This window comes from Ischnura elegans, chromosome 12 (assembly GCF_921293095.1).
Source record: "Ischnura elegans chromosome 12, ioIscEleg1.1, whole genome shotgun sequence".
Lineage (NCBI taxonomy): Eukaryota > Metazoa > Arthropoda > Insecta > Odonata > Coenagrionidae > Ischnura > Ischnura elegans.
This window is the reverse complement of record NC_060257.1, coordinates 6,841,374-6,868,553: the sequence shown is the minus strand read 5'-3', so window position 1 is coordinate 6,868,553 and position 27,180 is coordinate 6,841,374. Positions and strand designations below refer to the sequence as shown.

The 27,180-nt window shown below is 38.6% G+C and overlaps 2 protein-coding genes across 3 annotated transcripts; both read left to right on the top strand.

Annotated features, from left to right (window-relative positions):
- Positions 1 to 1,325: 1,325 nt before the first annotated feature.
- On the top strand, positions 1,326 to 12,328 carry LOC124169282 (neuralized-like protein 4). The gene is made up of 5 exons (XM_046547849.1): positions 1,326 to 1,652; positions 2,601 to 2,703; positions 4,899 to 5,066; positions 6,988 to 7,081; positions 11,957 to 12,328. The coding sequence occupies exons 1-5, from the start codon at positions 1,364 to 1,366 to the stop codon at positions 12,131 to 12,133; spliced, it is 831 nt and encodes a 276-aa protein (XP_046403805.1). The 5' UTR covers positions 1,326 to 1,363; the 3' UTR covers positions 12,134 to 12,328.
- A 4,060-nt stretch (positions 12,329 to 16,388) lies between these two features.
- Positions 16,389 to 26,945, top strand: LOC124169281 (neuralized-like protein 4). Of its 2 annotated transcripts, XM_046547847.1 has the most exons (5): positions 16,389 to 16,718; positions 17,687 to 17,789; positions 21,026 to 21,193; positions 24,123 to 24,216; positions 26,621 to 26,945. In XM_046547847.1, the coding sequence occupies exons 1-5, from the start codon at positions 16,427 to 16,429 to the stop codon at positions 26,780 to 26,782; spliced, it is 819 nt and encodes a 272-aa protein (XP_046403803.1). In that variant the 5' UTR covers positions 16,389 to 16,426; the 3' UTR covers positions 26,783 to 26,945. The 2 variants fall into 2 exon arrangements, with proteins under 2 accessions (XP_046403803.1, XP_046403804.1); XM_046547848.1 differs by lacking the exon at positions 21,026 to 21,193.
- The last annotated feature ends 235 nt before the right edge of the window (positions 26,946 to 27,180 follow it).

Genomic DNA, 27,180 nt, shown 5'->3' with positions numbered 1-27,180 from the left:
TACGTCTACATAATGCCCTGCGAGCCACCTCAATGGTGTTTGGTTGGGATCGAGTTTCCACCAACATACATCATGCCATTCGCTACCTCTTCGTAGACATCGAAGAAAAAAGGACATAACTCGTGCACACGCCAGCTGGATACGTGATTTCTGCCATGCATTGCTCAAATTAGGTTGACACCAGCCACACAAAACATACAAAATGTTTGAGCTGAGTAATCCTTCTCCATTGCCGGCTCCAGGCTAATCATTCTCCTAGAACAAACCTCGGGCAATGATTAACCACTGCAAGCAAAGAAAAGAATCGAACAGCTTGGATGGCGAATCAGTCATCGCGAAACTATGACCCTTGCAAGTATTCTATTAAATCGTTATCGCAAAATGAATTGTAGGGAGCTTGTATACATCCAGCATGGCTTACCCTGGGTACCTCTCCACTGATCAAGAACTTTACGACCTTGATTTATCCACTATCCAATAACCTATCTGTTGGATACAACTTGGCTTTAATACGAGGCTTCTTGTTTAGTGGAACAACCTTAGAATTTTTTTTTTTGAAGATTCATTGTCAATATGTATCATTCGATGAGGAATGTTTTTATAGAATTGAAATTTTCACAATATTTTGATTCTTCGGTAATTGAAAATTCTTCAAATTTAAATATCGAAGTCACAGTTTTCTCAAAATTTGCCTGTATGCGAATGTCACAAGGACTATGATCCTTTTCTGTGACAATTATGCTTTGCTTTATTCTTCACTTTGACTTTCGCCAAGTGGACCACACCCATTCATTTAAATTTTGTAAGAGACAAGGGAGTAGGCAGAGGTAATCGTTCTAGTCCTTCCCCCCCAACAGTGCAAAATTCTATAAAGGTATAACGACATGGCGACGGGCGAAGCGACTAAAGCACTCTGTTGGTTAACATTTACATCATCTGTTGCAACTGGGCAAATGACGATGCGGTCATCTCGGACGATGAGTCCGGAAAAAGTGAATCCAAGGCCAACGAATATCAGCTTCGGAACTGAACGCCAGTTATAAATTACGAAATGGAAAGTCAGACGACAGTCTGTGGCAAAGGATGCCGATTTCCAAGGCTTTCGCTTGGATTCCAAGTCCTTTGATGATTATTCTAGTTCACTTATCACGTCCTTCGTGCAAGTGTTAAATGTCATGGATCAAGAAGCAGACACCTTTGCTCTGATTACAGCTAAGACGACATTTTTCACATTTGTTTCTTTCAACATGTCCTTTTAGCGGGGAAATTCAATGATATATAAAGCGGCGAAACAAACTGCATTCAGACAGACGCGTTTCATCGGTTCAACCTCTGTAACATCGCTGAATAGAGAAACAACAAGATGGCGACGAGCGAAGGATCTACAGTTCTCTACGTCTCAGCATTGATTACGGCTTGTGTTCTCCTGACGGTTAACGTAGCCTCGGAATCAGACCATTCACAATGTGAACCAAAGGCCAACATGTCTCGGCGATGGAGCTTTACGCTGACTAGATTTCACAACGAGAGTGGCCAATGGGTGGAATTTACTTCCACGAGAGAAATGAGCGACGAATCAGCTGTTCATCTGACGGAACAATTGTTCGAATGCGGCGGCAGGAAGATGATCAGACTGCAGGGAACTCTAAAAGGTATCATTGCAATTATTAGGGACACCTTTTCTGTTTATGCATAAAAATGACAACTCTTTGAAACTATATAACAATTTATTAGCGGGCAATGAAATGACATTATGTTACGCATTCTCTCTCAAATACCGCAAATTACTACAACTCGTCAATTCTAAGACCGTAGCGAGCAAGAACATCTCGTGCGTCAAATCCCATACCCTCCGAAATGTTCACAAGATACGGTCTTGATTGTTTCCGTATGTCTCTTGAACGCCTTAAAATGTATCAATTCAATCATCAACTGAAATTATTAATGAAAATTAAATTTAGTGCGATACACATTTCAAACCATCTACAAACATCAAAACTTTTGGCGTCATGATATAATGGTTGTGGATTGCAATATAACCTGCTAGAATTAACTCTACCCTACGGCACTACGCACCTTCAAAACATCAGAGTTTGTACAGTTAACAAAAAAAATGTAGATCATTGATTTCAAGATTCACCCTTAAAAATTGACAGGATAAAGGTAAAAATTACTTTTACGAAAAAGTGACCAATAAAAGCTGACAATGGTAAATTTTACGTTAAAAGTTTACATATTGGTAGAATTTCTTGTTGTGTTACTCTAGGATTTCATAATTTCCATGGTAAAAGTGTATTTGTAATTAATAACAACAGTAGTTACAGTCAAGAAATCGATCATTGATTTTAAGATACACCATGAAAAATTGACTGGATAAAGGTAAAAATTACTTTTACGAAAAAGCGACCAATAAAAGCTGAAAATGGTACATTTTACGTCAAAAGTTTACATATTGGTAGAAATTCTTGTTGTGTTACTCTAGGATTTCATAGTTTCAATGGTATAAGTGTATTTGTAATTTATTAACAACAGTAGTTACAGCCAAGAAATCGATCCTAATGTTCATTTTGCGATAATTCCATTCTCGCTTTTATTTTCAGACCCTATTCCACGTGAAACGCAGGATAATATTCTCAACTTTCATCACATGACTGGACCAAATACGGCACTCATCAATAAAGGCTTTACTGTGGTTAAATTGAAGTAAGTGTCATCATAAAAACCCTCCGGTAATTTATGAAAAATTGTTAAAAAAATAATGTTTGAATTTAAATTTCACGGGAAGTCAGAGATTCTTAAAATGGTGGATTATTAATTTCGTGGTTTTATTAAGTCGAATGTGGTGTAATCCTGACGGGTAAAACGGTAAGTTGCTGACCCAAGGGACCCAGGTTCAAACCCCCATAAAGCCTTTGAATTATTGTGTTTTGAGGTGGACCTAGGGGTAGGTAAGATCTCCCTTCCTTGTACTTGCAATTAACTTGGCCGTGGAATATTTTAAGGTGAGCTCTACCCGCAGCATTGATAGAATGCTCGCGGCGCTTATTTCCTAATAGTTAGTATCCGTGGTTATTCTTCTTCGCAAATAACAGAATTTATGCACATCTTTCAGTTTTTGTTTACCTTGTTTGTATCTGTGTACTTAAAAGAGGATGTCTGTTTGTCTGTCTGCTATACGATTCCATGCGGCCGCAAGGATTTCGACCAAAGTTATTACGTTGGCAGGGATGGCAAGTTAAAAGATACGAAAATGTTTCGTTTTGACCTGAATCGAAACAAAAATACGAGGCTTGGGTTTAGTTTAGTTCCTGCACGAAATTGAAATCACCGAGGAGTTTAGTTTCGACGAGACTTTACTCCCGGGAATGAAACTAAACTCTGCTGCTCATAGTTAAGTTTCGATCCCAGAATTTGAGTGGAGGGGGATAAGAGGGAATAGTTTCGACCCATTACGTTTAACATACTTATAGAGGGGTTAAAACATCGAGCTTAAAAATCACATGGCCAGTTTGCGTTCACCGTTCTCCCGTTAGTGGTATAAATATGAGTGCCCCATGCATCTTATGGCGGTAGGCCGAGACAGACATACTTCATTCAGACTTCGTACTCGGTGTGTGGGTCGAAACTAAACCGTTCGAAGGTAAATCACATGGTCCCTCCGTTGCGAAACATTATCTGCGTTTTGTTTCGTTCCAGAGTTTTAGTTTAGTTTCGACCCGAAGTAGTTTTGACTCCGATTTAGTTTCGACCGTAAGTTTTTAGCTCTCCGGGTTTAAATCCATTTCCTTTCGTTTCTCCATTTCGCTCACGGGGACGAAACTATTGAAATTTTGCTATTTTTTGACTTTCGATTAGTTTCGATTGCCATTCCTGTACCTAGTTGCATCTCATGCTCTCAAACCCCGTAGTGCTACTTTCAATAGCTTCATTTGCTTCGTTTCCTCATTACTGTTTGTTACGTCATGTCATACAACTTTTGCGGTTGGACATCCTGGCGTGTAGGCACACCTCTTGAAACTCTCGCTGAGGAAACATGAAATTCCTATATGATCATGAAATTCATGTTGCAATTTTCTACTTTTTCGGGTACACTCCGTCCCGAGCTACGGCAATAGGCTGGTTTCCTATTATTTTTGAATGTATGAATAGTAATATTAATGAATAAATGAAAAGTGAAAATTTGCAAGCGCGGGAAAACGCGACGGCTAAGTATGAATGCTGGGAAAAGCCCGTGTGACGTCGTTCTGGTTCCCGCTGCCGCAAAGTGAAGTGAAATTCGGGTGAGGATGTGTGCGATGCAGGCTGCTAGCAGGTAGCGCTTGGCTTAAATAAGGATTATTAATACCTTATCAAACGAAGGAAACTTTCCGACCATTGGCACTTTCAATAGATGATTATTCAGAGATGTTTCCCTGAGCTCTGTGCCTCATGCATGCATTGGTAATCTCAGACGATGTAAAACTCCTATCTACTCGTATAGAAACTAGGTCCCAGTTACGTCAGGTGGAGTAGCTTCGCATGGGCGCCAATCTGGCATTCCTCAAATGCGGTTAAAATTGACCATTGCCATTCGTCTAAACTGGGATTTCTAAAACCAAATAATTTGTCTACCATGAATACACTTAATGGTGGGCAACGAATCGCAATCAATGTCTTTCGTTTTATTTTATGAAGGAAACTACCCTATTGGCCTTCTAGTGTTTATATGAAGGTGAATTACGTGTATTATTACATACCTGCTGTGGTGTGATATTCAATCTGATCCATATTAAGCCAAAGCCTACTTAAGCCGCTATTTTATGGTACTATGTGGTTTTCCTTTGTAAAACAGCGTTCCTGAAACTGACTTCATAACATTGAACGCCTTTTTCTAGAAGTTCTTTCCATTATTATTTCAGGTTAGATGGCAATGGACCGGTATTGACGAACAGGCCGTTGAAGCCAGGTGAGCTGTTCGAGGTCAGGATGGACAAGAGGGGAACATCTAAAGGATACGCCAACGGCATCGGGATCACAACGCATAAACCTGGAACCAATGCAATTCTAGAACACATGGCCAACGTGAAGTGAGCTGATTTTATCATTTTTTACTGCCAAATCCGTAGAAATCGTATTTATCAGCTCTAATGAGTGAGCTAATCGCATATTAGGCCAAAATCAGCACACTATGATAAACGATATTCCTATTAGTATTAAGACAAAGAATAGGAAAGTATAATCATTATAAAGCCTATTCTCAACCAATAAAAAGATCGTTAATATCGTGGGCTGCTTTAGGCCTAATATTCAAGAAGCTCAGTCAATAATTACTCTACTGCCTATTCTGTGTCTTAATAAGATATCATATCATCGTGGTCTCTTTTTGGCCCGTAAGATAAAGTGGCCCATATTGATGAATGTTCAAGTTCTTCAAGTATTGAAATTAGGAATACGTTTATAATGTTTTATAAGGAATTAATGAAGAGGAGAGGTAAGGCGATCAAAATGCGTGGATGTAACGGCGATTTTACAAATTTATAAAATGCATTCAAAAATATTCAAAAGTAAAATTACAGCCAAGAAAGGGGAGTAAAACTTGTCATGTGAAGAGAACGGATTACCACTGCACGGCAGTTGTTCATCAACTATTCAAATTATATCGTAGATACTACATATATTAGTATGGTAATGTATTTAACTAAATTTGATGAAAAATGTATGGAATAGAATGTGTTCGAGTCCGTTTGATTGATAATATTGGCAATAAATAATCCTTATGCTGCACGTAGCGTTAGAATCTAGTCGGCATCTTTCAATAGCGTCACGATTAGAAGTAAATTAGCGTAGAGCCTGAATAAATCAAATGTAAATAATATTAGCGTGTAGTCTGGTAGATTTTTAAAGTAACGTTAAAATTAGTGGAAAGCTGGGTGTTATTGCCATTTGTTTATGTGCTCTTCTTCCAAATTCTGTTGGCTGTGAGGGTGATGACAAATGATATGTATTGCATATAAGTGACCTACTGAGAAGAAACCGATGCGATTATGAGATAACTCATCTGAATTTCAATAGGGTGGTTTCCTATTATTTTTTATTGCCTAAACCGAGAGATTAATTCTCCTGGAGTACGCATTTAATGCTCTCAGATTTTTAAATGACGATATCTATTTTTCGCGATTAAATTAAAAATGAAAATTAATTTTCTAGCGCGCGAAAACGCGACGGCTAACAATAAGTATGAATGCTGGGAAAACCCCGTGTGACGTATATCAGGTTCCTGCTGCCGCCGAGTGAAGTGACCTTGGGGCGAGGATATATGCGTCGCTGCGATGCAGGCTGCTAGCAGGTAGCAGAGTACCCTGCTATCAGGTAGCGCTTGGATGTGCTTGGCATCATACGATGGAAACTTTCCGACCATAGGCAGTTTTAGTAGGTGATTATTAAGACATGTTTCCCTGAGCTCTGTAAATCATGCATGCATTGGTAATCTCAGACGATGTAAAACTCCTATCTACTCGTATAGAAACTAGGTCCCTGCGACGTCACGTGGAGTGACATCGCATGGGCGCCAATCTGGCCTTTTTCAAATGAGGTTAAAATTGACCATTGCCATTCGACTGAACTGGGATTTCTAAAACCAAATAATTTGTATATTATGAATACACTAATGGTGGGTAATGAATCGCAATCAATGTCTTTCGTTTTCCTTGATGAAGGAAACTACCCTATTATCTTCGCTTGAGATTTATATTGCGCTTGCTGCTAGTACTGTGAGAGAACGAAAGATGGCGTCAGGTACGCGTTCATTTTTGTTCAAAACGCCCCAAAGTTGAGAATTCATTTTTCGAATTTTTAAAATTCGAATAAAACTAAATCAAGACAAAATAAAATAAAGATCGCCCCAAAAATCGAAATATGGCAATTTTACTTGTGTAAATGTCCCCTCACTGTATATTTGTCAGTTCAATTAAAATTCTAATTAATTTTTTTTTCTGTAAATATTCTTAGGTCTGGTACATGGATGCTGTATGGAATCAATGTGTGGATCGATGGGACGAATAAATTTCCAGATTATACCAAAACCAATATTTACAATTTGAAGGTGAGCACATTAGAAGTTAAGCCGACTTTCTTAGGAGAGATTTCGTGGAACAAAACTAATGATAATGATATACGAAGATGTATTATTATCCAAAATTCATATAAATTGTGGAAAATACCGTATCTTCGTTTATCATATTCTTTAGAAGTACCTCATTATTTAATTTACCCTAATCTTATTCGATTCATGACTGGGATTACACTCTAACATTGATTGAAATGCATTATATTTTGCATTGAAAATTTTCAATTGAAATTCATATCCTAACGTATGCATACCGAAAACCGTATCTACTCCACCGTCGGTATATTGTTACTGTCGGTATTGAATGACGTCAATAATATAATGACACAACGTTAATAAATTCTGGGAATTAGCGCACATGTTGCTTCCACAAAAATTATATAAATATATATTTTCACCAAAATTTTTCAGAGATGAAATTATACTTCGGGCTTGTAACGTGAATACTTACAAGCTAAAAGCAATTTATGTAAAGTAAATTGAAGTAAAACCACGCCATTAACTAAAAATTGGCGCTGCGGTCGCTTCTATCGTGGATCCTGGAGAGGGCGTTCGAAATTGTTTACATTGTTGCCAGGGGGTGTGTGATTTCTTTCAGTGCGCCATGTTGTTCTACCTAGTGAGGCAGAAATACCTAGAATCTTATGAAAAATATGGCTTCGAAAGCTCGTAATGCAACGTCAAAATACTCAGAAAGCCTAAGATTAGCGCTAAGTTGACAGTTCATGTAACGCTAGGCCGGCGCTTATTTAAAAAAATGATCCGATAAAAAAAAAATTCGTGGTCTCAAAATGTCCGAAATGGCGATAAAAAATGTTATAAAAATTTTTAGGTTCGTGCGACGACGGATAGCCGTGTTTTAGGCGCCTAAGGGGCCTCAATGCAGTTATTTTGAATGTTGAGTTTTTCGACCCGAATAAAACGTTTTCTTAGGTTAACATGGTATTTTAGATCCTTATGCGCATAATATTCAACCGCTTTGTCGTATTCCTTCATGCCGCACCGCTGCCTCAAAGGCGGCCCCCGAACGCCCCCCGACTCCAAGCGCGACACCCCTCAGTCCCATTGGATATTCACATCCTTCCCCTTAAGTGCTGGCGGAGTGGATCTAGAGTGAGTGATAATGACGAGTCGGGGACAACACGATTCATTTGTCAAAGCAATTTCATAAAAAATACACCTTAAGAGAAAAGGAGGAGGAAAACTAGCGTTTTCATTCGGTGAATACGTTGACACAATAGGGTGGTTTCCTATTATTTTTCTATTGCCTAATTCGAAAGATTATTACTTCTGAAGTACGTATTTCACGCTTTTAGATTTTTAAATGACGATATCTATTTTTCGCGATTAATTGAAAAGTGAAAATTTTCAAGCGCGCGAAAACGCGACGGCTTAGTATGAATGCTGGGAAATATCCGTGTGACGTCGTTCTGGTTCCGCTGCCGCAGGTGAGGTGACCTTGGGGCGAGGATATTGTGCGCCGCTGAGATGAAGGCTGCTAGCAGGTAGTAGAGTACCCTGCTAGCAGGTAGCGCTTGGCTTAAATAATTATAGGATTATTAATACCCTATCAAACGAAGGAAATATTCCGACCATACGCAGTTTTAATAGGTAATTATTAAGACATGTTTCCCTGAGCTCTGTGCCTCATGCATGCATTGGTAATCTCAGCCGATGAAAAACTCCTATCTACTTGTATAGAAACTAGGTCCCTGTGACGTCACGTGGAGTGGAATCGCATGGGCGCCAATCTGGTCTTTTTCAAATGCAGTTAAAATTGACCATTGCCAGTCGTCTAAACTGGAATTTCTAAAACCAAATAATTTTTATATAATGAATACTTTAATGGTGGGTAACGAATCGTAATCAATGCCTTTCGTTTTCTTTGATGAAGGAAACTACCCCATTGTATGAGGTCTCGTTACTTTTCATGCCTAACTAATTTCAACGTTGATACCTAAGAAAACGTTTTATTCGGGTCGAAAAACTCAACATTCAAAATAACTGCATTTAGGCCCCTTAGGCGCCTAAAACACGGCTATCGGACGTCGCACGAACCAGAAACCTTTTTATAATTCTTTTCTCAACAATTCGCACATTTTGAGACCATAATTTTTAAATCGGATGATTTTGTAAAAATAAGCGCCGGCCTAATGTAACACGCACTGTCAACACAAAAGAGGCAAATCAATGTGTCTTCTATCGCTTTAACGTTAAAACACTTACGCACTCTGAAACAAACTCTATGGTTGCTTCAAAACCTGGCAAAATATTGAAATTTATCGAATTGAATAATTCACATTCCCTGTGCCTCAAATGTGCATTCTCTCGTCCTCTCTACGACGTTTAAGCCTGAATCACACGATCATTTTTTTTTTCGTCGCGAAAGTAATCTCTATCGCGAACACTTTTCCCGTCGTGAAAAGCGATTGCTCAAGTGATCATTTTTATGAATCACACGGTCACTCCCGCCGTCGCTTTTTGCATAATTTCCGATATCACAGCTCGTTGTCATAGGACCCGCATCACGAAAATATATAGCGTGTTTGTTTATCTATGTCGTTCCCACGATTGCCAAACGTTGCGCTGCAATCGCTTCATACGGTCATGCGTTCCGATTGGCTGACATGGGGTTTTAGTAACGGTTTTAGCGACGGAAAAAGCGACCGGACGAGTGATGAAAAATAGCGATGGGAATCCTTATCGCGATCGCGAAAAACTATTGCCGGCGACGATCATTTTGCGAGAGATCACTCTAGTCATCGCGATAGTGATCACTTTCGCGACGAAAACAAATGATCGTGTGATTCAGGCTTTATGACTCAGTAAAAAGACACTTTTATGGAATAAATAGTAACAAACTATCCACGGGGGCACTCAGCGTAGGATCCCAAAAATAAATACTGAATGGCCGTTGTCGTAGAAAAATATGACATGCATCTTGTATTTGGGGTATGTTTCTCTACGGAAGTGAGGCATGGAGATATCAATGGTCGAGGGCTTCGAAATGCGGTGCCACAGAAGAACGATGAGGATAAAATGGATCGACCGAGTTAGTAACGAGTAAGTCTTAAGAAGAATAGGAGAGAAGAGAAGCCTCATGAAAACCTTGATAAGAAAACGGAAAATACTAATCAGCAGAGATGCGTGAAAATCGCAAATGCGATATAGATGCGATGTGCGCAAGTTAATGCGACATAGATGCGATTACTGGACTTTTATGATATTTTTACGCAAATTTGCCTTTTCGACGGCAAAATTTGTACATTTTGTGCCGAGCGCAGCTTAAATGCTCCGCCGACGCTCACCGCTATAAAGCATGTGAGCGTCTGGCCAGCTACTAGTTGGCTGGGACTCTACGTGGCCGCGAACTACAAGTGGGCGCGGGCAAGCTACACCTCCGCCACTATATGTCTTATTCCTTAATTTATTATTGTGCAACAACATAATTATTTTAAATATTCTGCATTTTTTCATTTAACTGTGTTTCACTACATTTTATCATCATCTGCCTCATTATGAAAGTAAAAAATAGACGCTATAAAATGCAATAAACTGTTATTGAAAGTGCAATAAAATAAAAATGAAAGTGCGATTTTCACGTATCTCTACTAATCTGTCATGTCTTGAGTCATGGTGGCCTGATGAAGACAATCGTCGAGGGACAAGTGGATGGCAAGAACGGAGAAGGATGACTTCGAATAGACTGTACGTGTACATGGGTCTGGTATATAAGGATGTGAAAGAGAAGACATACGTAGGTGAGAAAAGATTAGCCGATTCTGTAGATTGCCCTTTACAGATTACTAAGGTTTCGTTAGAATCGTTTTCTTCGTGATTGCAAGTATCCATAACGAGCTAAGGCAGGTTATATTTTTTAAGATCTCTTAGTTTCCATACAAATGTATTCCGTTTTTTTAAAGGTATTCAAAATACAATACCCAATATAATACCCAAATACCCAAGTCCCATTTTGTGTTTTGCATTTCAAATAATGCTCGGTCTGTATTTTTACCAGTCCTGCTATTCATCACTGGTCAACAATCCTAGGATTGGTTTGACGGAGCTCTCCACTCTATTCTCCTATCAGCTAATCTTTTCACTCCTACGTATTTCTTCTCTTTCACATCTCTCTTTACTTGTTCCATATATTTTGTTCGAGGTCTTCCTTTTCCATTCTTGCCTTCCACTTGTCCCTCGACGATTGTCTTCATCAGGCCATCATGTCTCAAGATGTGGCCTACAAGGTTGTTCCGTCTTCTTATTAAGGTTTTCATGAGGCTTCTCTTCCCTCCTACTCTTCTTAGGACTTCCTCGTTACTAACTTGGTCGATCCATTTGATTTTCATCATTCTTCTGTAGCACCACATTTCGAAGGCCTCTATCCTTGCTTTCTCCGCTGCGGTCATTGTCCGTGCCTCACTTCCGTATAGGAGCATACTCCAGGTGTAGGTTCTTATAAATTGTTTCTTTACTTCCATATTTAAGTTTCCCTTTGTAAGCAGGTCTCTCTTTGGTGGAATGCTCTCTTTGCCTGGGCTATTCTGCTGATAATTTCTTTCTTTCTTCTCCCGTCATTAGTTATCTTGCTTCCCAAATAACAGAATTCATCCACCTCTATCAGTTTTTGCCTCGGTGGCTTTAAGCTCAGCCGCGAGAGCCCTGCTATTAATGCACTTAATTGTTGACGCCTTAACCTTGTAGGATTCCGTATTTATTCAGGAAAAATGACAAAATTTCTTTTAAACGCTCCAAAGCTGAGAAAATAATTTTATCCGAGGGCTTAATTTAGATGTATTGCTATTTTTTTTACCAGTACACTGGAATTATCCTTTCTCTGTTTTTACGCAGCCTGGAGATCGCATGGGAGTGATGAGAACCGTGACTGGGGCCTTGGTTTTTTCCATCAATGGCGTCCACCAGGGCCCTGCTGCTTCTAATATCCCAGAGGAAGTCTACGGAGTCTACGAACTGCACGGAGACGCCACACAAGCCACCATTTTGCCTTCAACGTACCCGTTCCAATGATCCAGCAAAAATCACGACGCCATTTTGCATTCAAGGGTGGAGAAAAAAAAGGAGTTTTAAATAATGAACTTAGGTGTCATCCTTTTTATTGCTATTTTAATATTATTATTATTTTTTATGATACTCTGTTTATTTGGATTTGTAAAACGAAGATTTTCGTCGATAAGCTGAAAAATATATACGAATTTTATGGAATTCATTTTCTCTGTTGTCTCCTGGCATATCGACCAAGCAAAAACTGCTCGAATGAGTTTTTTCTTATATTCGTGACTTCGTTTTTGATTGTTAATTGTTTTTCTCTTCGAGCGAAGGTTTTGCGCTAAAAAAATGAAAATGGAATCTTTTCCATAGATTCGGTTTGTATCACCACTGATTGTTTTACAACATCGTTGTTACCCTATTTTGTTTATATCTGAAAAGTATATCCACTTCAATTTTAATCCCTGATGAAGCCCTATAAACAAACAAACAGAAAGATAAACTAGCACCCGCCTCCCGGCTTTGCTCGCGAGGGATAATAATACCCAGAAAAGTGGGATACGTGGATTTCATGATCATAGAGGACTACACATTATGGTTTTTCTTTGAGCGTATCGAAAGGTGTGCCTAGCCGGGAGGATGTACAACCGCCGAAGTTGTATTAGGTGACGTACTAAACGGTAATGAGAAAAGGACGCTTATACATATCCTTGTTCTTTTTCTATCATATGTTCCTATCACTTTCTTTCCTTACCTGTGAATTTATTTGTATGTTTGCGCTTAAGGCGCCGTGTGAATTAATGAAGTAGTGTATCGGTCATATTGGCTTGCTTCACTTGGGCTCAGCGTGCCCCGAAACGCATGTTCCTGTCTCTTTCCTGCTATCGTGTGAGTGTGTACCTTTCCTTTCATCCTTGTGTCCTCGTACATTCCTTCCGTTGGTGAGTGGTGAGCTGCCCCAGTGCCATCTATTGTTTACTCTTGTGGGCCAAAGCAAAGGCAGTTTTCTGTGTATAGAGCTCAGCCGAAAATAAGAATACTGCCCTGACTTTCAATAATTTTTAAAAATGAATAAATTCTTATAAATGAATATCTCTACCCATCCTTTTCCCCTATTCTGGCGTCCGTTTTAAAATTCATCGAGTAACTTGGTAACAATAATAAGATAAACAAAGCATAATTTGCGCCTGAAGATGATGATAACTCATTGAATCCCGCGTCGCGCTCTGATAAAAAAATAAGTGGTATAAGTAATTGTGTGATATTCAGGAAAACTTATGATGGAATACCACAAAGTTAATCGAGAGTTAGTGAATTTTAAACATGTAATATTATTGACAAAGCCATGCATAATTCATATGCTTATGGTGACTGAATAAATTGAATTGAATAGGATATGAAGTTTACGGAGGAAAATGATTTGAGGGAGGAGATGAAAGAGATTAAGGATTCCGTGCCATGTTGCCACCGAAGGAAGGTGTCGTCAATGTATCGGACCCAAAGGGTGGGTTTGAGAGGGTCCTAATAGAGAAAAGACTGTTCTAGGAGGCCAAGAAAAAGGTAAAGGTAGGCATAGGACGGACTGAACTTTCTCCCCGTAGCACAACCCCTAGATTGGGTAAAGTGCTCCTTATTAAAAGAGAAAGAGAGAGTTTGGTGTGAGTTGTATGTGTGGATTTCTAAGGTGATGAAGGTTTAAAATAATCCAATATTTCCATGTTCCACCTTTACAACATGAAAAACGGTATGGAAACTTAACGTTCGAATTCTTTCAGCTACAGAGCCGCGTCTTTGTGGGACTAACAAGGTGAGCCCAAAAATGAATCTAAAAATAGGATTAAAAAAACCTCGTCATGGAGCCCGATATAAGACTGAAATGAAACATTTTATGAAAAATATCACATTGTTAGTGATATGCATTTAAATATATAATAACATCAGACAATTGTTTCTTCCCAATCCTCTTTATTCCTTTAAAAATAAAATTTTCTTTTATAGTCTCCTTTCTTCAAGCTCCTTTCCTTCCTTTCTTTAATGGCTTTCCTAACAAAAATTCCACGCTCACAACCAACATCTCCTAGGCAACCTTCCATCCGTCTTCATTACCCATAAACATCAAATTCTACATAAACATCAAATCAATAACAGTATTTACAGCACAATAACATAAATATCAAACGTTACAAAGTCGTGATTTTTTTAAAATCTCAATTAAAACTATTTTATTGTTAGTTTTGTATCCTGCTTATCTACTGCAGACTTATATCTTAATTTCTCAGGGCTTATTTTAAGCTGATATATACCCATTATCCCACGAATATTTACCACAATCTTCTTCAAATCCTTCACTGCGTCTGCTATGACAGCTGAGTCTTCGGGTAATGCATATGTGTCATATGTGTCATTCGTAGCAATATTTATGAATAGAACTTTGTGGTAAATATTTTCTATCACTAATACCTATATCGATTATCAATATGGAAAAGTGAATGTGGACATTCAGCCATTTGGTTATGCATCTATGTTTAATAACTGAACAAGATCTTTAAAAACCCTCCAAATGCAAGAAAGGGAAGTGTTTATTATCATGGTACAACCAGTTGTGTCGATAAAGCAATTCGTGAAAACACTGCTTGAGGATAAAGTTGGCAATTTTTATAAAAATCGAGGTCGGTTGTTTTACGCTTTTTGTTCAACTTTGACCTGATATACATTGTTAACGTGAGGAGACAGGGAAATATAAATTGGGCGAATTACGCAAAATTTATTTACGAATACTTTTGCAAAATTTTCAACTTCCTGAAATTTAAAAAAAATCGATTTTCAGATTTTGGCCTGCTTATTTCGAATACATCATGGCATTATTATTGTGTACATTACTATTTTTCTTTGGTTTCACAGCATTTTTGCTGGTTTTAGGCGAGGTACGGGTATCACCAAGCACTCTCGTCTCTTTATTCTGTTTTGAAAAATTTTCTGACAATCCGGCAAGTATTTAAAACTGCTGCTTTTTGCATTGCAATGAACAAGTTTTTCGGCAGTCCAATAGTTTTAAGACCTTGATGGATTGAATGAGGCACTACTCCTGTGGCAGAGATAATAATTGGAATTATGTGCACTATATCTGATTTCCATAATCTCTTAATTTCTTATTTCCATAATCTCTTAATCTTCCACCAAATTTTCTGGGCAACGTGCTCCTCTCTACATTCGAGTTTTTATGGAGCATATTTTTCTCTGTCATTTGGGATCAAATTTTTCTTTGTAGGTCGTCTAGATCTGTTTGTGACCATTTGATTATACCAAAGGAGTATGTCAGGAGAGGGATGGCAAAGGTATTAATTGAATTAGTGAGGTTTTTGCTGTTCAATTCCGTGCGAACAAGTTTCTTGATTCTATTTTGGAATTCAGTCGAAAGTTTTTGCTTTATCGTAGAGTGGTCTAGTCGTCTTGCTTGTTGGAATCCTAGGTATTTATAGGTATCTCCCTCATCCATGGCCTCTATTGTTTGCCCATCCTGTAGTGGAATATCATTCCTTTGTACTTTACCTCGGATTATTGTGACAGTAATACTTACGTACACAGATAGAAACCCGTAAAAACAGCCAACCACCCCCCTCCGTCGAAGCAAGTTTGTGGCTAGGTGGGGGTGCATCGGATGGGTATTGCACGGAAGCTTCGTCGAAGCTTGCACCAAACGGAAGCGAATGGAGTTGAATAGCAGGCTCCCTCAGCTGATGTCAGCTATTCTTTCGGATTTTCTGCAACGCTGTTTTGCTGAAACTGGCTGCAAGTTTCAAGAAAAACACTTCAACCGAAGGGTGTCGACTAGAACTTTATTGAAATATATTGTCGGTTATACATGAGGTAATAATATTGTCCAAACCCAGCTGGTGGTATTTATAAAAATGTTTCAGATGTGACTTATGATGGATTTTTGCCTTACTCGTGAGGACAACACAACTCGGCTATACAGTCCCCCGTTAGCTAGAAATTACGCAATGGATGCTCAGACAATATTCTGTGACGAATTATGTCGATTGAAAATGCTTTCGCGTGGATACCACGTATTTTAAATTCATTCTAGTTCACTTATCACATCCTTCGTGCGAGTGTTAAAGATCATGGATCAAACAGAAGGCACCTTTGCCCTTTTAACAGCTAAGTCGACACAATTTCCGTATTTTTTTTCTTTTAATCTGGCCTTCAAGCGGGGAAATTGAATAATATATAAAGGGGGTACGAGGCTGCAATCTGATAGACTGGTTGTATTGGTTCAACTTCTTGGGTATCGCTGATTAGAGGAACATCAACATGGCGGCAAGCGAAGGTTCCACTCTCTCTCTCTTGACAGTTACATTGTTTACAGCTTGTGTACTGCTGACTGTTGCGGGAGGCTCGGAAGCAGTTGTTGGACAATGCGAACCAAAGGCCAACACGTCCCGTCATTGGAGCTTCACGCTGACTAGATTTCACAACAATAGTGGCCGATGGGTTGAATTTGCCTCCACGAGAGAAATGGACGACGAATTAGCCGTTGAGCTGACGCAACAATTGTTCGAATGCGGCGGCAGGAAGATGATCAGGATTCAAGGAGCACTTAAAGGTATCATTCCTTTTTTCAGTGATAAATTTTGTCTATTTATAAAAAAATGGAACCTTTATGGAACATCATGAATACATGCTCATTCATTGTGGAGTTGAGTGATATCTTACGAATAGATGTATATCGGCGCAAATAGGTAGAACGCTGAATTTTTTCTGCCCTTGTTCCCACGACTGTTACTTGCTTAAATAAATTTTTGTGTCCGAGTTCGCACCAGGCATGATGCCTAAAGGCTGATTGTTGAGTTATGAGTTGTAGATTTTTGACAAATTGTCTCCTATTTCGGTTAAATTAATCGGAAGTAATAGTCGTAAATTCCGCACTATCTTAAATCACGGGCGTGTTATGCATTGGCACAGTACCATTGATTATGTGACATTCAGTTGTTCCTGCTAGTATTTGTAAGAGTAGATGGAATCCCTTTAAATTAAGGAGAGCTAGAAGTAGGCCATGCGGGTGTTGTGAAGCGATAATAAATAAGCGAGCTTGGTAGAAAACGCGTCGAAGCTGGACTCACTCTTCTGCATGGGAAGAAACGAGGAATGAAATTGAAACTAATTGTAAGTAGCAGAAAACAGACATTTTGAATGATTTTTTCATGCTCAGGGGCATGTATGAGCTGAATAACTTCCCTGAAGAATTTTTTATGATCTTTCCGGCAAATTTTTACAATCAGAAGAACAAGTTTTCCTCGTTTATTTGTTTATTTCATTGTGATACTTTTCGGATGAATTGAAATTACGAAATTTTGGTTACTTTATTCTTAATTTATTTGTAAACAGTCGGACATTTCTTTCATATGCAAATGGGTACTTTATCTCCAACCGCATCTTACCAACAGATGATGGGCTACTATTAAAAATCTGTATATAATAAATAAATAATATATGTGATTATTTGAGTAATTTCTTCAATTAATTGACATATATTTTTAATTGTATCCCCTTGGGAATATTTTTTTCTTTCAGATCCATTTTATGGTGAGAAGTTGGACGATCGGCTTAAATTCCATCACATGACTGGGCCAAACACGGCACTCATCAACAAAGGCTACACTGTGGTTAAACTGAAGTAAGTATCACCACAATTAAGACTCCGTCCGTCACTTATAACACATTTGTTTGAAATCCTGCGTTGAAATACCTATTCACCACCATAATCATTATTATTCAACAAGCCGAAATAATTTTGTCTCAGCTCACCTATCATAATCTCCCTGTTTCCACGAGAATCATGCATGTCACTTGTTTTATCTTCCCCATTATTTATTACTGTATACTAGTCTATAATGACTTACCCAGTGTATTTGAAATGTGTCTACAACGGTTAATTAACTCCTGTGTTAGATTTATTTTTGAAGAACATTTGTCCAAATTCTACATTGATCTGAATTGCTTACCTCTTCATTGCCGAAGTAATTATATCTTGGGATCTTTTCTGTTCTCCTTTTTCCAAAACCAGACCCCTGCATACCTTTACGAATTATTCATTCCCCGCAAAAATGTTACTGGAATTTCCACCCGCCGTGATTCTGACCTTCTAATTCCTAAAGTCCGCACCAATATATATTTCAAATCTTTTCATCTAACAGCATCTATATTCTGGAACTCTCTACCGCCAAATATAAAGACGTCACAATCACGTCAGTCGTTTAAAGGAAGACTGTACTCCTATTTGAAGTCTGGGGCTTAAGTTAGTCTCCTCAACTCATTGAAGTTATCATCTTAAAGTTGTGATGTTATCATAACTCTCTGCGTAAATGTGTATATGTATGTGTGTACGTATGTGTGTTTTCATCACTGTCTGTGTTAAAACTTATATTTTTGTGTTGTTAGTATTGAATATTTTACATTTTTTGTTTAAACATCTACATCTACATAATACCCTGCGAGCCACCTCTACGGTGTTTGGCAGGGCGTGACCAACCATCAGCATGCAGCATGCAATTGGACTCCCACTTGCACACCACACGGTCCATAAAACGTCACGAATACTAACAAGTTATACGACCATATGCTGTTACAAATAAAAAAATTAAGAATCATGCGTTAAGTTTTACAAAAGTTAGTAGGCTACACTACAAGTCATCAAATAAATTAGTGAGTTCTATCGCTGCCGTTATAATCTCTTATTGATCTTGGAAAAAATGACATTCTGTACCTGTCTGTTCTACAATCTATCTCTCTTACTTTATTTATATAATCTGATCTTCCGTAGTATGTTGGCGTCCGTAAGATATGGTTAACTTCGTCAGAAAAGACACTGCTCTTGATTTAATCTAAAAGGTTTAGTTTATTTTTCGATCTACGGTCTGACAGAGATTCCCATCCCAGTTTATTTAAGATGTCAGTTGCACTAACAAGACTATCGTAACGACCTTTCACATACCTGGCAGCTCTTCTTTGCACGCGTTCTAACTCTGTTATTAAGCCTTTTTCATGAGGGTCCCAAACACTGGCGGCGTATTCCAGATGTGGCCTAACGAGGGAAAAGTAGCTAATTTCTCTCACTTTGTCGTCGCACTTTCCTAATATTCTTTTAACAAAACCCATTTTACGATTAGCTTGACCGGTTATTTCTCGAATATGTTTATTCCACGATAGATCATTATTGAGTCTAACCCCTAGATATTTCACGGATTCAACAGTCTCTAATTGGGTACCCCGAATTATATATCTACTACTTGATAGCCTAGCAATAATCTCCATAATGCCATATTTTTGCCAAAATGTCTTTTATTAAGAGTGGAACATTTTCTAGTTTTTTCTCTCATAGGTTTTACCTAGAGCATGATAAAAATGTTCATTCATTCATTTATAATCTTTCCATTCTTACGGAAAGGGCCTGAACTCGGGCCAGGACCCTACCGACATCTGGGGTAACCGTGGTCTAAATTTTCCTATACAATAACAATTATGCATTTTTCATTTCCGATCAGAATCAATAATTTTTTATTTTTAAAGGGATGGACGGTTCCAGGATTTTTTTCGGATCGGATCCTTGATTTTCGGAGCCGGATCTTTCGGATCGGATATTTTTGGATCCAAATGCATTTTCAAATTATTAAACGAAGTAATCATTCAAGTTTATTCTGGGTACATACAATCAAAGCAATGCTTTTAAGATTTTCATGCACGTTTTAATATTTTTATCAATTGAAAATCATTTTTATAGGCTTTCAGGTTGTTTTCTAAAAACATCTTTACATGCGAAGGACCTAAACTGTTACGTTTAGGTTTGGAAATGAAAATAGGAAAAATCTTTGGATAAACCGCTGACCAGTAACCTAGCGAGAGGAGGAAGTCCGGACCCCCCGAAATATAAAAACACAATTACTTTCCTTCATAAAAGGAAACAAAATATTGAAAAATCAAATTTTCCTCACGCACGTTTCCCCCGAATTTTGTCTTATCGCATACCGACTTGCGTTTCACCCGAAAATGCTTCAGTATGGTGAGGTGGATTTAGCATTTCCTCGCGATAATTTCACGTCACAGTGCACGCATACGGCATAAATTGGTTCTCCCTATCTCAATAGAAACTTTTCTACGTAACCTCTGCGAGAGCTTTCATACAAAACGGTAAACAAATGAATTCGCATGCAACAATAGAATACGCACGCGACGGCGCATTCGAAGAGAGAATCGGAACTCTTTCCACCCTTATTGTTGCATTCACTGAAGCTTTTTCTTAAAATTTCGGATCCAGATCCGATGTCTTCCGTGAGTTTGGATCCGATGTATCCGATGAAGGGCAATATCCGCGGATATTTGGATCCGACCATCCCTAAATTGCAACCTAAAGGAAATTATAAATTATATGTATACATTTGGGATCCTGTTCCATCTACAATTATAATTAATCGATTTTACGTATGGAGTGCATCGTAATTAAATGCATATAGAGTTTTTGGGTAGCAGAAAATCATTGTCATGAGGTTATTTTCAGCTGGAAGTGAGTTTTTTGAGAACGTAGAGCTGAAAAAAACACGAGAATATATATAATATTTTTTTGAAAAATAAGAAGTTTAGGATCGTAAAATTACGAGTACGGCTCGAGTTAAAAAGATTTTTCTCCCGACTCTTTTATTTCACTAGCAAAAGCAAGCATGCAATTTCACCATTATTGGTTAATCGTGAAATCGTAAGCAATAAAGAGGTATGGTAAATTTTAAAACAATTAAAGTAAATTGTGTGAAAAAGTACCATACCTTATTATTGTTTACAATGGATTTTCACAAAGTTAAGCCAGAAACAATCGAGTTTAATCACTCAATCACTCATCCGAGCGAATTTCCCCAATTACAGATTGGATGGTCACGGACCCGTTTTGACGAGCAGGCCCCTGAGGACGGGTGAGCTGTTTGAGGTCAGGATGGACAAGAGGGCCACTACTAGAAGCGACGCCAACGGCATCGGGGTCACCACACGCAAACCAGAAGACGGAGGGCTCCCAGAACACATGAACTCACTGACGTTCGTATGAGCCGACGTCTGTTCTCTTTCAGATTTATTCCGAGGCATGGGGATGAACTTCAACACATGCCCGACGTGTCTAAACTAGGGATGGGTCGATTTCTATTTTTTCGATTGCGATTCCGATTATTTCGAATCGATTCCCGATTTCATCGATTCCTGTTCATACTGCTTAATGCCTCGTTCAGATTACGATTGTTCCAACAATCGTGCATTCACGCAACGATGGTTAAAACCTGTGCTGCCCTCCATAATATCCATAATCGTAAGGATGCTATCTTCACATTCTATGACATTTTACACTGAGACAAATAAAAATCAACATTCAAATTATAAAACAATTATCATCTCCATCATTCACCAATCCGAAGACGCAACTTTCCTTTCATTTCCCCTATCGGATTACCTTGCAACACATAAATACAAGGAGAATTCAATATGAAATGCAACACATTTTTTTCTGAAACAGGGGTTGTTCTATTCAGCATTCATATTGACCATATCATTCCCCAATATTTTGGCTACTCAATACTATTTTTCCACGTAGTCTGCATTTAATACTACGGCTTGAAGCCACCTTAAAGTGAAGGCCTGAATGCCTGCACGGTACCATTCTACTAGTCTTCGTCGGAGCGAACGTTGCACTGCATCAATAACTTCTTCGTCATCCCCGTAGCGACGATTATCAAACAAACGTTCTCCAACGACCCATGCCTCTTTCAAATTACGATTGTAACAGCAATCGTTGGAACTATCAAGCATTCACACAACGATTATCAAAACCTGTGCTGCCCTCTAATGCTGACATCTTAAAGTGAACAAGAAATCGACGGTTAGCAAAGCTGTTGAGGTATGCAGGCTCAAGATATTAATGTGTTCAACGATTATTTAACGAATAATTTTTCTTCCGCCCACATTCTTCATTGCTTGGACAAATTCATGAAAAAAATAGAGCGAAGGGAGCTTCACGAACTTTCCGTCTTTCTCTTGTCGATTCCTCTTCCGGTCTCCCTGCGCCTAACCATCGTAAAGTGGCAACGTTCGGAACTACGTGAAGTATTGTCAGGACCACAGATATATACTTCTAGATTGGCAGTCCCTATATTTTCCTCACGGTGGCGCTGAAGCCGGCCGGCAGAACAATTTTGCGCAACTAGCCATCTTGCATTCGCCGACCGCTACTCGTGTGCCATTAACACCCGTGTATTAGAGAGGTTACTTTTACTGCTTGCTTTTGGTGCTTTTTAGAAGAAGAATGGTATATATCTGTGGTCAGGACATGCATTCACACGGCTAGTTGGGCCAACTATCGTTAGGACGATCGCTTGGACAATCGTAATCTGGACCCGTTTCCATTCCAGTTTCTACCATTAAAGGTGGGATATTTATTTTTTCGTGGTATTGCTGCCATTATCATTTAAGATTTGAAAGGAAAAAAATAGTAAAGACAAATAAGAGGCCCGAAAATTAAACTTATCAAACATAGCGAAATAGTTTCACAATAATATATCCTCAGCTGTAATAAAAAATGAACACTTCACTTTTCAGACATAAATTGATAATTTAATAATATACAGTGCACAATGGCTCAGGTTTGTTGCGGTCTTTATCCCCCATGTCTATTTTCAAGCTATCACAACCATCTTTTACAAATCAATCGCGAAGCGAACAGCGCGGAGGTCTGAAAGAGGCTTCAATTTCCCGGAGGCTAGGCTTCCCGCCAATCGCATTTTGGTTGGTTTTCAGGAAGTCACGTGACCAATTCCAGTTTCTACCAAGGTGGCTGTCATTTATTGATGGATTAACTTGTTACTATAGTAATTTCAACATAAACTCCATCGGCCAAATTATGTTTTACTACCTTCCGTAACCGAGATGGGCATTTCGAACACTCCGAAACATTTTCCGAATCTCACACACTCGAGAAATGAATTATTATAATCTAAATAATTCCCCCTAATCTACATCCTTACCATTAATTATCATGTTTTAGAACTTTTCGCCTCTCAAAAACCTAATAAGAAATATAAATGCTTATATAATCCTTTTCACTCTTCCAAATTATTGCAAAAGTGATGAAAATTAGAGGGGAGGCTTCCCCCTAAAATTGTGGGTGATGGGAAAAAACGGAGTTCACATTCGGATTTAGGAGGTAATTATGCATGAGAATCAGTTGGAATGGTATCAGGGCTCGAGAAAAAATTATTTTTTGCCGTCCAGTGTTATCTAACTGTCCCATAAATACTAATAGTAAAGCGACAGGCGTCAATTGCAAACTGCCAGCCTCTCCTGAGCATAGTTGGGTTTTTTCGGCAGGGCCTGGCGTTTGTCACTGCTTTGAACTTGCCCATTCCACCAAATAACACAGTAATTAGTTTAGTACCTGTGACGTGATACATATCTTATTTCGAGGTGTGCGACCGACAGCTTAAGACATTGCGCCATGAGGGATGGGATAGGCAATGAAGGGTGGAGGGAAACCCGGCGTCGGCATTAGCCTGCTCTTAACGAAAGGCGCCAAGGGGGCAATTACTTAACGTCCCATCCGACGGACGGAGTGTTGCACTTGAAATACCCTCTACACAACGTTCAAGTGGGGATCGGGCAGCCTCTGAAAATTTTCTGACACCACCGAGATTAGAACCCAAGCCTACAATGTAGGAAGCCAACACTAGCCACCACACCAATCCGATCCCCTCCCTATCGTTAATGCTATTGGAGACCACTTTCTCGCTTCACTATTGTGGCCATAGAGCTCACCTTAAGAGTTCTATTTCCACGTATAATTTGATTCCTAGATTTTTCAAAGGTTTAACTCTCTTTATATAAACATTCCTGATACATTGGCGCTTGAAAGAGGTCATTCACATTGTTCTCATTGTAAATTAGGATGTGAATATTATTTTAATGAGTTTTTTTTACGTTCTAGGTCTGGTACATGGCTACTATATGGGCCCAATTTATGGGTCAATAATGCGAACGTATTTCCAGGATATTCAAAAATCAGCACTTACGCCCTTAAAGTAAGTATTTAAGAAAATGAAATTCATTATTCCGGGACAAGTGCGTGTCCCTTAGCAACATACATTGTTATGAATATATTAGAATAAAAAATAATTTACAATATGAAGGTTTGAATGATATCACGGAATTCGACGTAATATTTGACGAATTATCACAAAATACTTATCAGCAATGCCAAAACATTTTAAGACACATGAAAAACATCTGATTTCAATGAGTGTGGCACAATATTCAATTCGCTTACAATATTTAATTCACGTGTAGAAGTTTTTCATTGTATTTCTTTTTGAATAGGCATTTTCTGATTTTTTTTTACATCTTCTGGCAATCGAGTCCATTCTTCGAAAGAGGTGACATGAAAAATAAATGAAAATACCTATTGTAGACAGATGTTAGATAGTGTGGTATGTAAAGTTCTTCTTTGCGACGTGTTGGACGTTTATTTGTTCTAGCGTTATATTTTACATTTCGGTGTAAATATTTGGGAAGTTCTGTCATTGTTGATTTGTATATGAACGTTGCCTTATAAAGAAAGCATATAGGGCTTCATAAGCATATAGTATACAGACTGTCCCAGTGGTACCGTGTGTAATTTTTGACCTCTAATTTTTGGTAACTTTCCCTCGAGCAATATTCATGAAAATTGACACACTTACGGGGAAAGGTGCTAAGTTTTGTTTAGTGTAAGCAAGATTTTACAATTTTGACGTTTTGACCTCACGTTGTGGGTCTAAAACAAAATTTTGAATTTGCTTTCCGGGGTTTCAATGTAAACATATTCGAGATAGAAAAAAAGTCTGAATTTCACTGACAAAGATGTCAATTCTTAGGTTTTCGGACGCGAGAAAACCGCGAATAACATTTTTATTTACGAAAATTCAACCGTTGATCTATAAATGTCACAGTCAAGGTCATAGGGATGGCAAAAAGAATAACATACCAACAAAGGTGTCAATCTATTGGTTTATAAGGGTGCCCAAGTCATTAGTATTGTCCAAATACGCAAAAATTGTTAATAAGGAGGTCAAAGGTCGTAGAGGTGAACGTCGGGCCGTTATGACAACGAATGTGTCAAACCATAGGTTTTGAACTGGTGCCCAAGACAGTTTTGGAGTTCATAGAACCGTATTGTTGATTTGTTGACATTCGAAGGTCATAATGGGGGGTGTAGTTAGGGCATCTTATGGTAGTGAAATACGTTCAGGAATGGGGAAAAATATTTTGAAATAAAATCGAATCGGGTGCAAATTTACACACACCAAGGATGAAAATAGGCATGAAAATAAAATATATTTCACTTGACCGGTATTCGAATCTGGATATCCCAAAACGCCAAAATTCTTAAAAGCCAGCAATTTTCACCACCAACCCATGCGAACAGGTTAACCGGTGTTAATCGAAATTTTCATTCATGATGACGTGATCTATCGAATTCATAACTTTGCAATTCTATTCCTCGCGATGACAAAAATTTGACTGCAAAATATTGGGAAAAATAGGGTGGTTTCCTATTTTATTTTTATTGCCTAAATCGAAAGATTATTACTCTTGAAGTACGTATTTCACGCTTTTAGATAATTAAATGACGATATCTATTTTTCGTGATTAAATGAAAAGTGAAAATTTTCAAGCGCGCCAAAACGCGACGGCTAAGTATGAGTGATGGGAAAAGCCCGTGTGACGTCATTCTGGTTGCCGCTGCCGCCGAGTGAGATGACCTTGGGGGGAGAATATGTGAACCACTGCGATGCAGGCTGCTAGCAGGTAGCAGAGTACTCTGCTAGAAGGTAGCGCTAGGCTTAAATAAGGATTATTAATACCTCATCAAACGCAGGACACTTTCCGACCATATGCAGTTTTAATAGGTGATAATTAAGGAATTTTTCCCTGCGCTCTGTGCCTCATGCATGCATTTGTAATCTCAGACGATGTAAAACTCCTATCCATTCGTATAGAAACTAGGTCCCTGTGACGTCACGTGGAGTGGCATCGCATGGGCGCCAATCTGGCCTTTTTTTCAAATGCGGTAAAATTGACCCTTGCCATTCGTCTAAACTGGGATTTCTAAAACCAAATAATTTGTGCATAATGAATACACTAATGGTGGGTAACAAATCGCAATCAATGCCTTTCGTTTTCTTTGGTGAAGTTAACTACCTTACTGGATCGAATTTCACTCATTACCGCCCCGAGGATGTATTTGGAAATCGATTAAAATGCGACCGAAATCATACCTCAATGGGATGGAATAGAGCCTCCTCTATGCAGTCGCCTTGGTTACGGGAAACAAAGGAAACGAGGTTGATCAAAATGGTGGACTAAAAACTGTGCACAGACAGGCCCCTCCAGGAACAGTGGTGTCGCCAAACACTTCTAATCAGACGTTTCCCTGTTTGTATACAGCCTGGAGATCGCATGGGAGTGATGAGATCCGATACTGGAGCTTTGCACTTCTTCATCAATGGCGTCGACCAGGGTCCAGCCGCTTCGAACATCCCCGAAGGCGTCTACGGAGTGTACGAACTGTATGGAGACGCCACTCAAGCCACCATTTTGCATCCATGATCCACAGAGATGATGCCATTTTACGTCCTAACTAATAAAATAAATTTAAGATGTTAAAATAATAAAATAAGCGTAATTGGCATTCAAAATGGCGGCAGTGTGTCTATCTAATTCGTGTTTCAATTCACTGCTGAAATAAAACTGAAGCTACTTTATCAATTAATGAAATAAAGTATTTTGTTGTCCCGTCTTCGTACACCCTTTTCTTACACATTTCCAGATTTTCTGCGGAGCCGAAACCCGTTTTACTTTGCGTCAAATAATAAATCATTAAAATATTTTCAGAATTTCATTAGATTTGTAATCAGAGTGAATGTTACTGGAGTAACAATCTGATTGGAGGATATACTTATGAATATATTCATAAGAAGATTAGACATAACCAGGTATCCCGAACA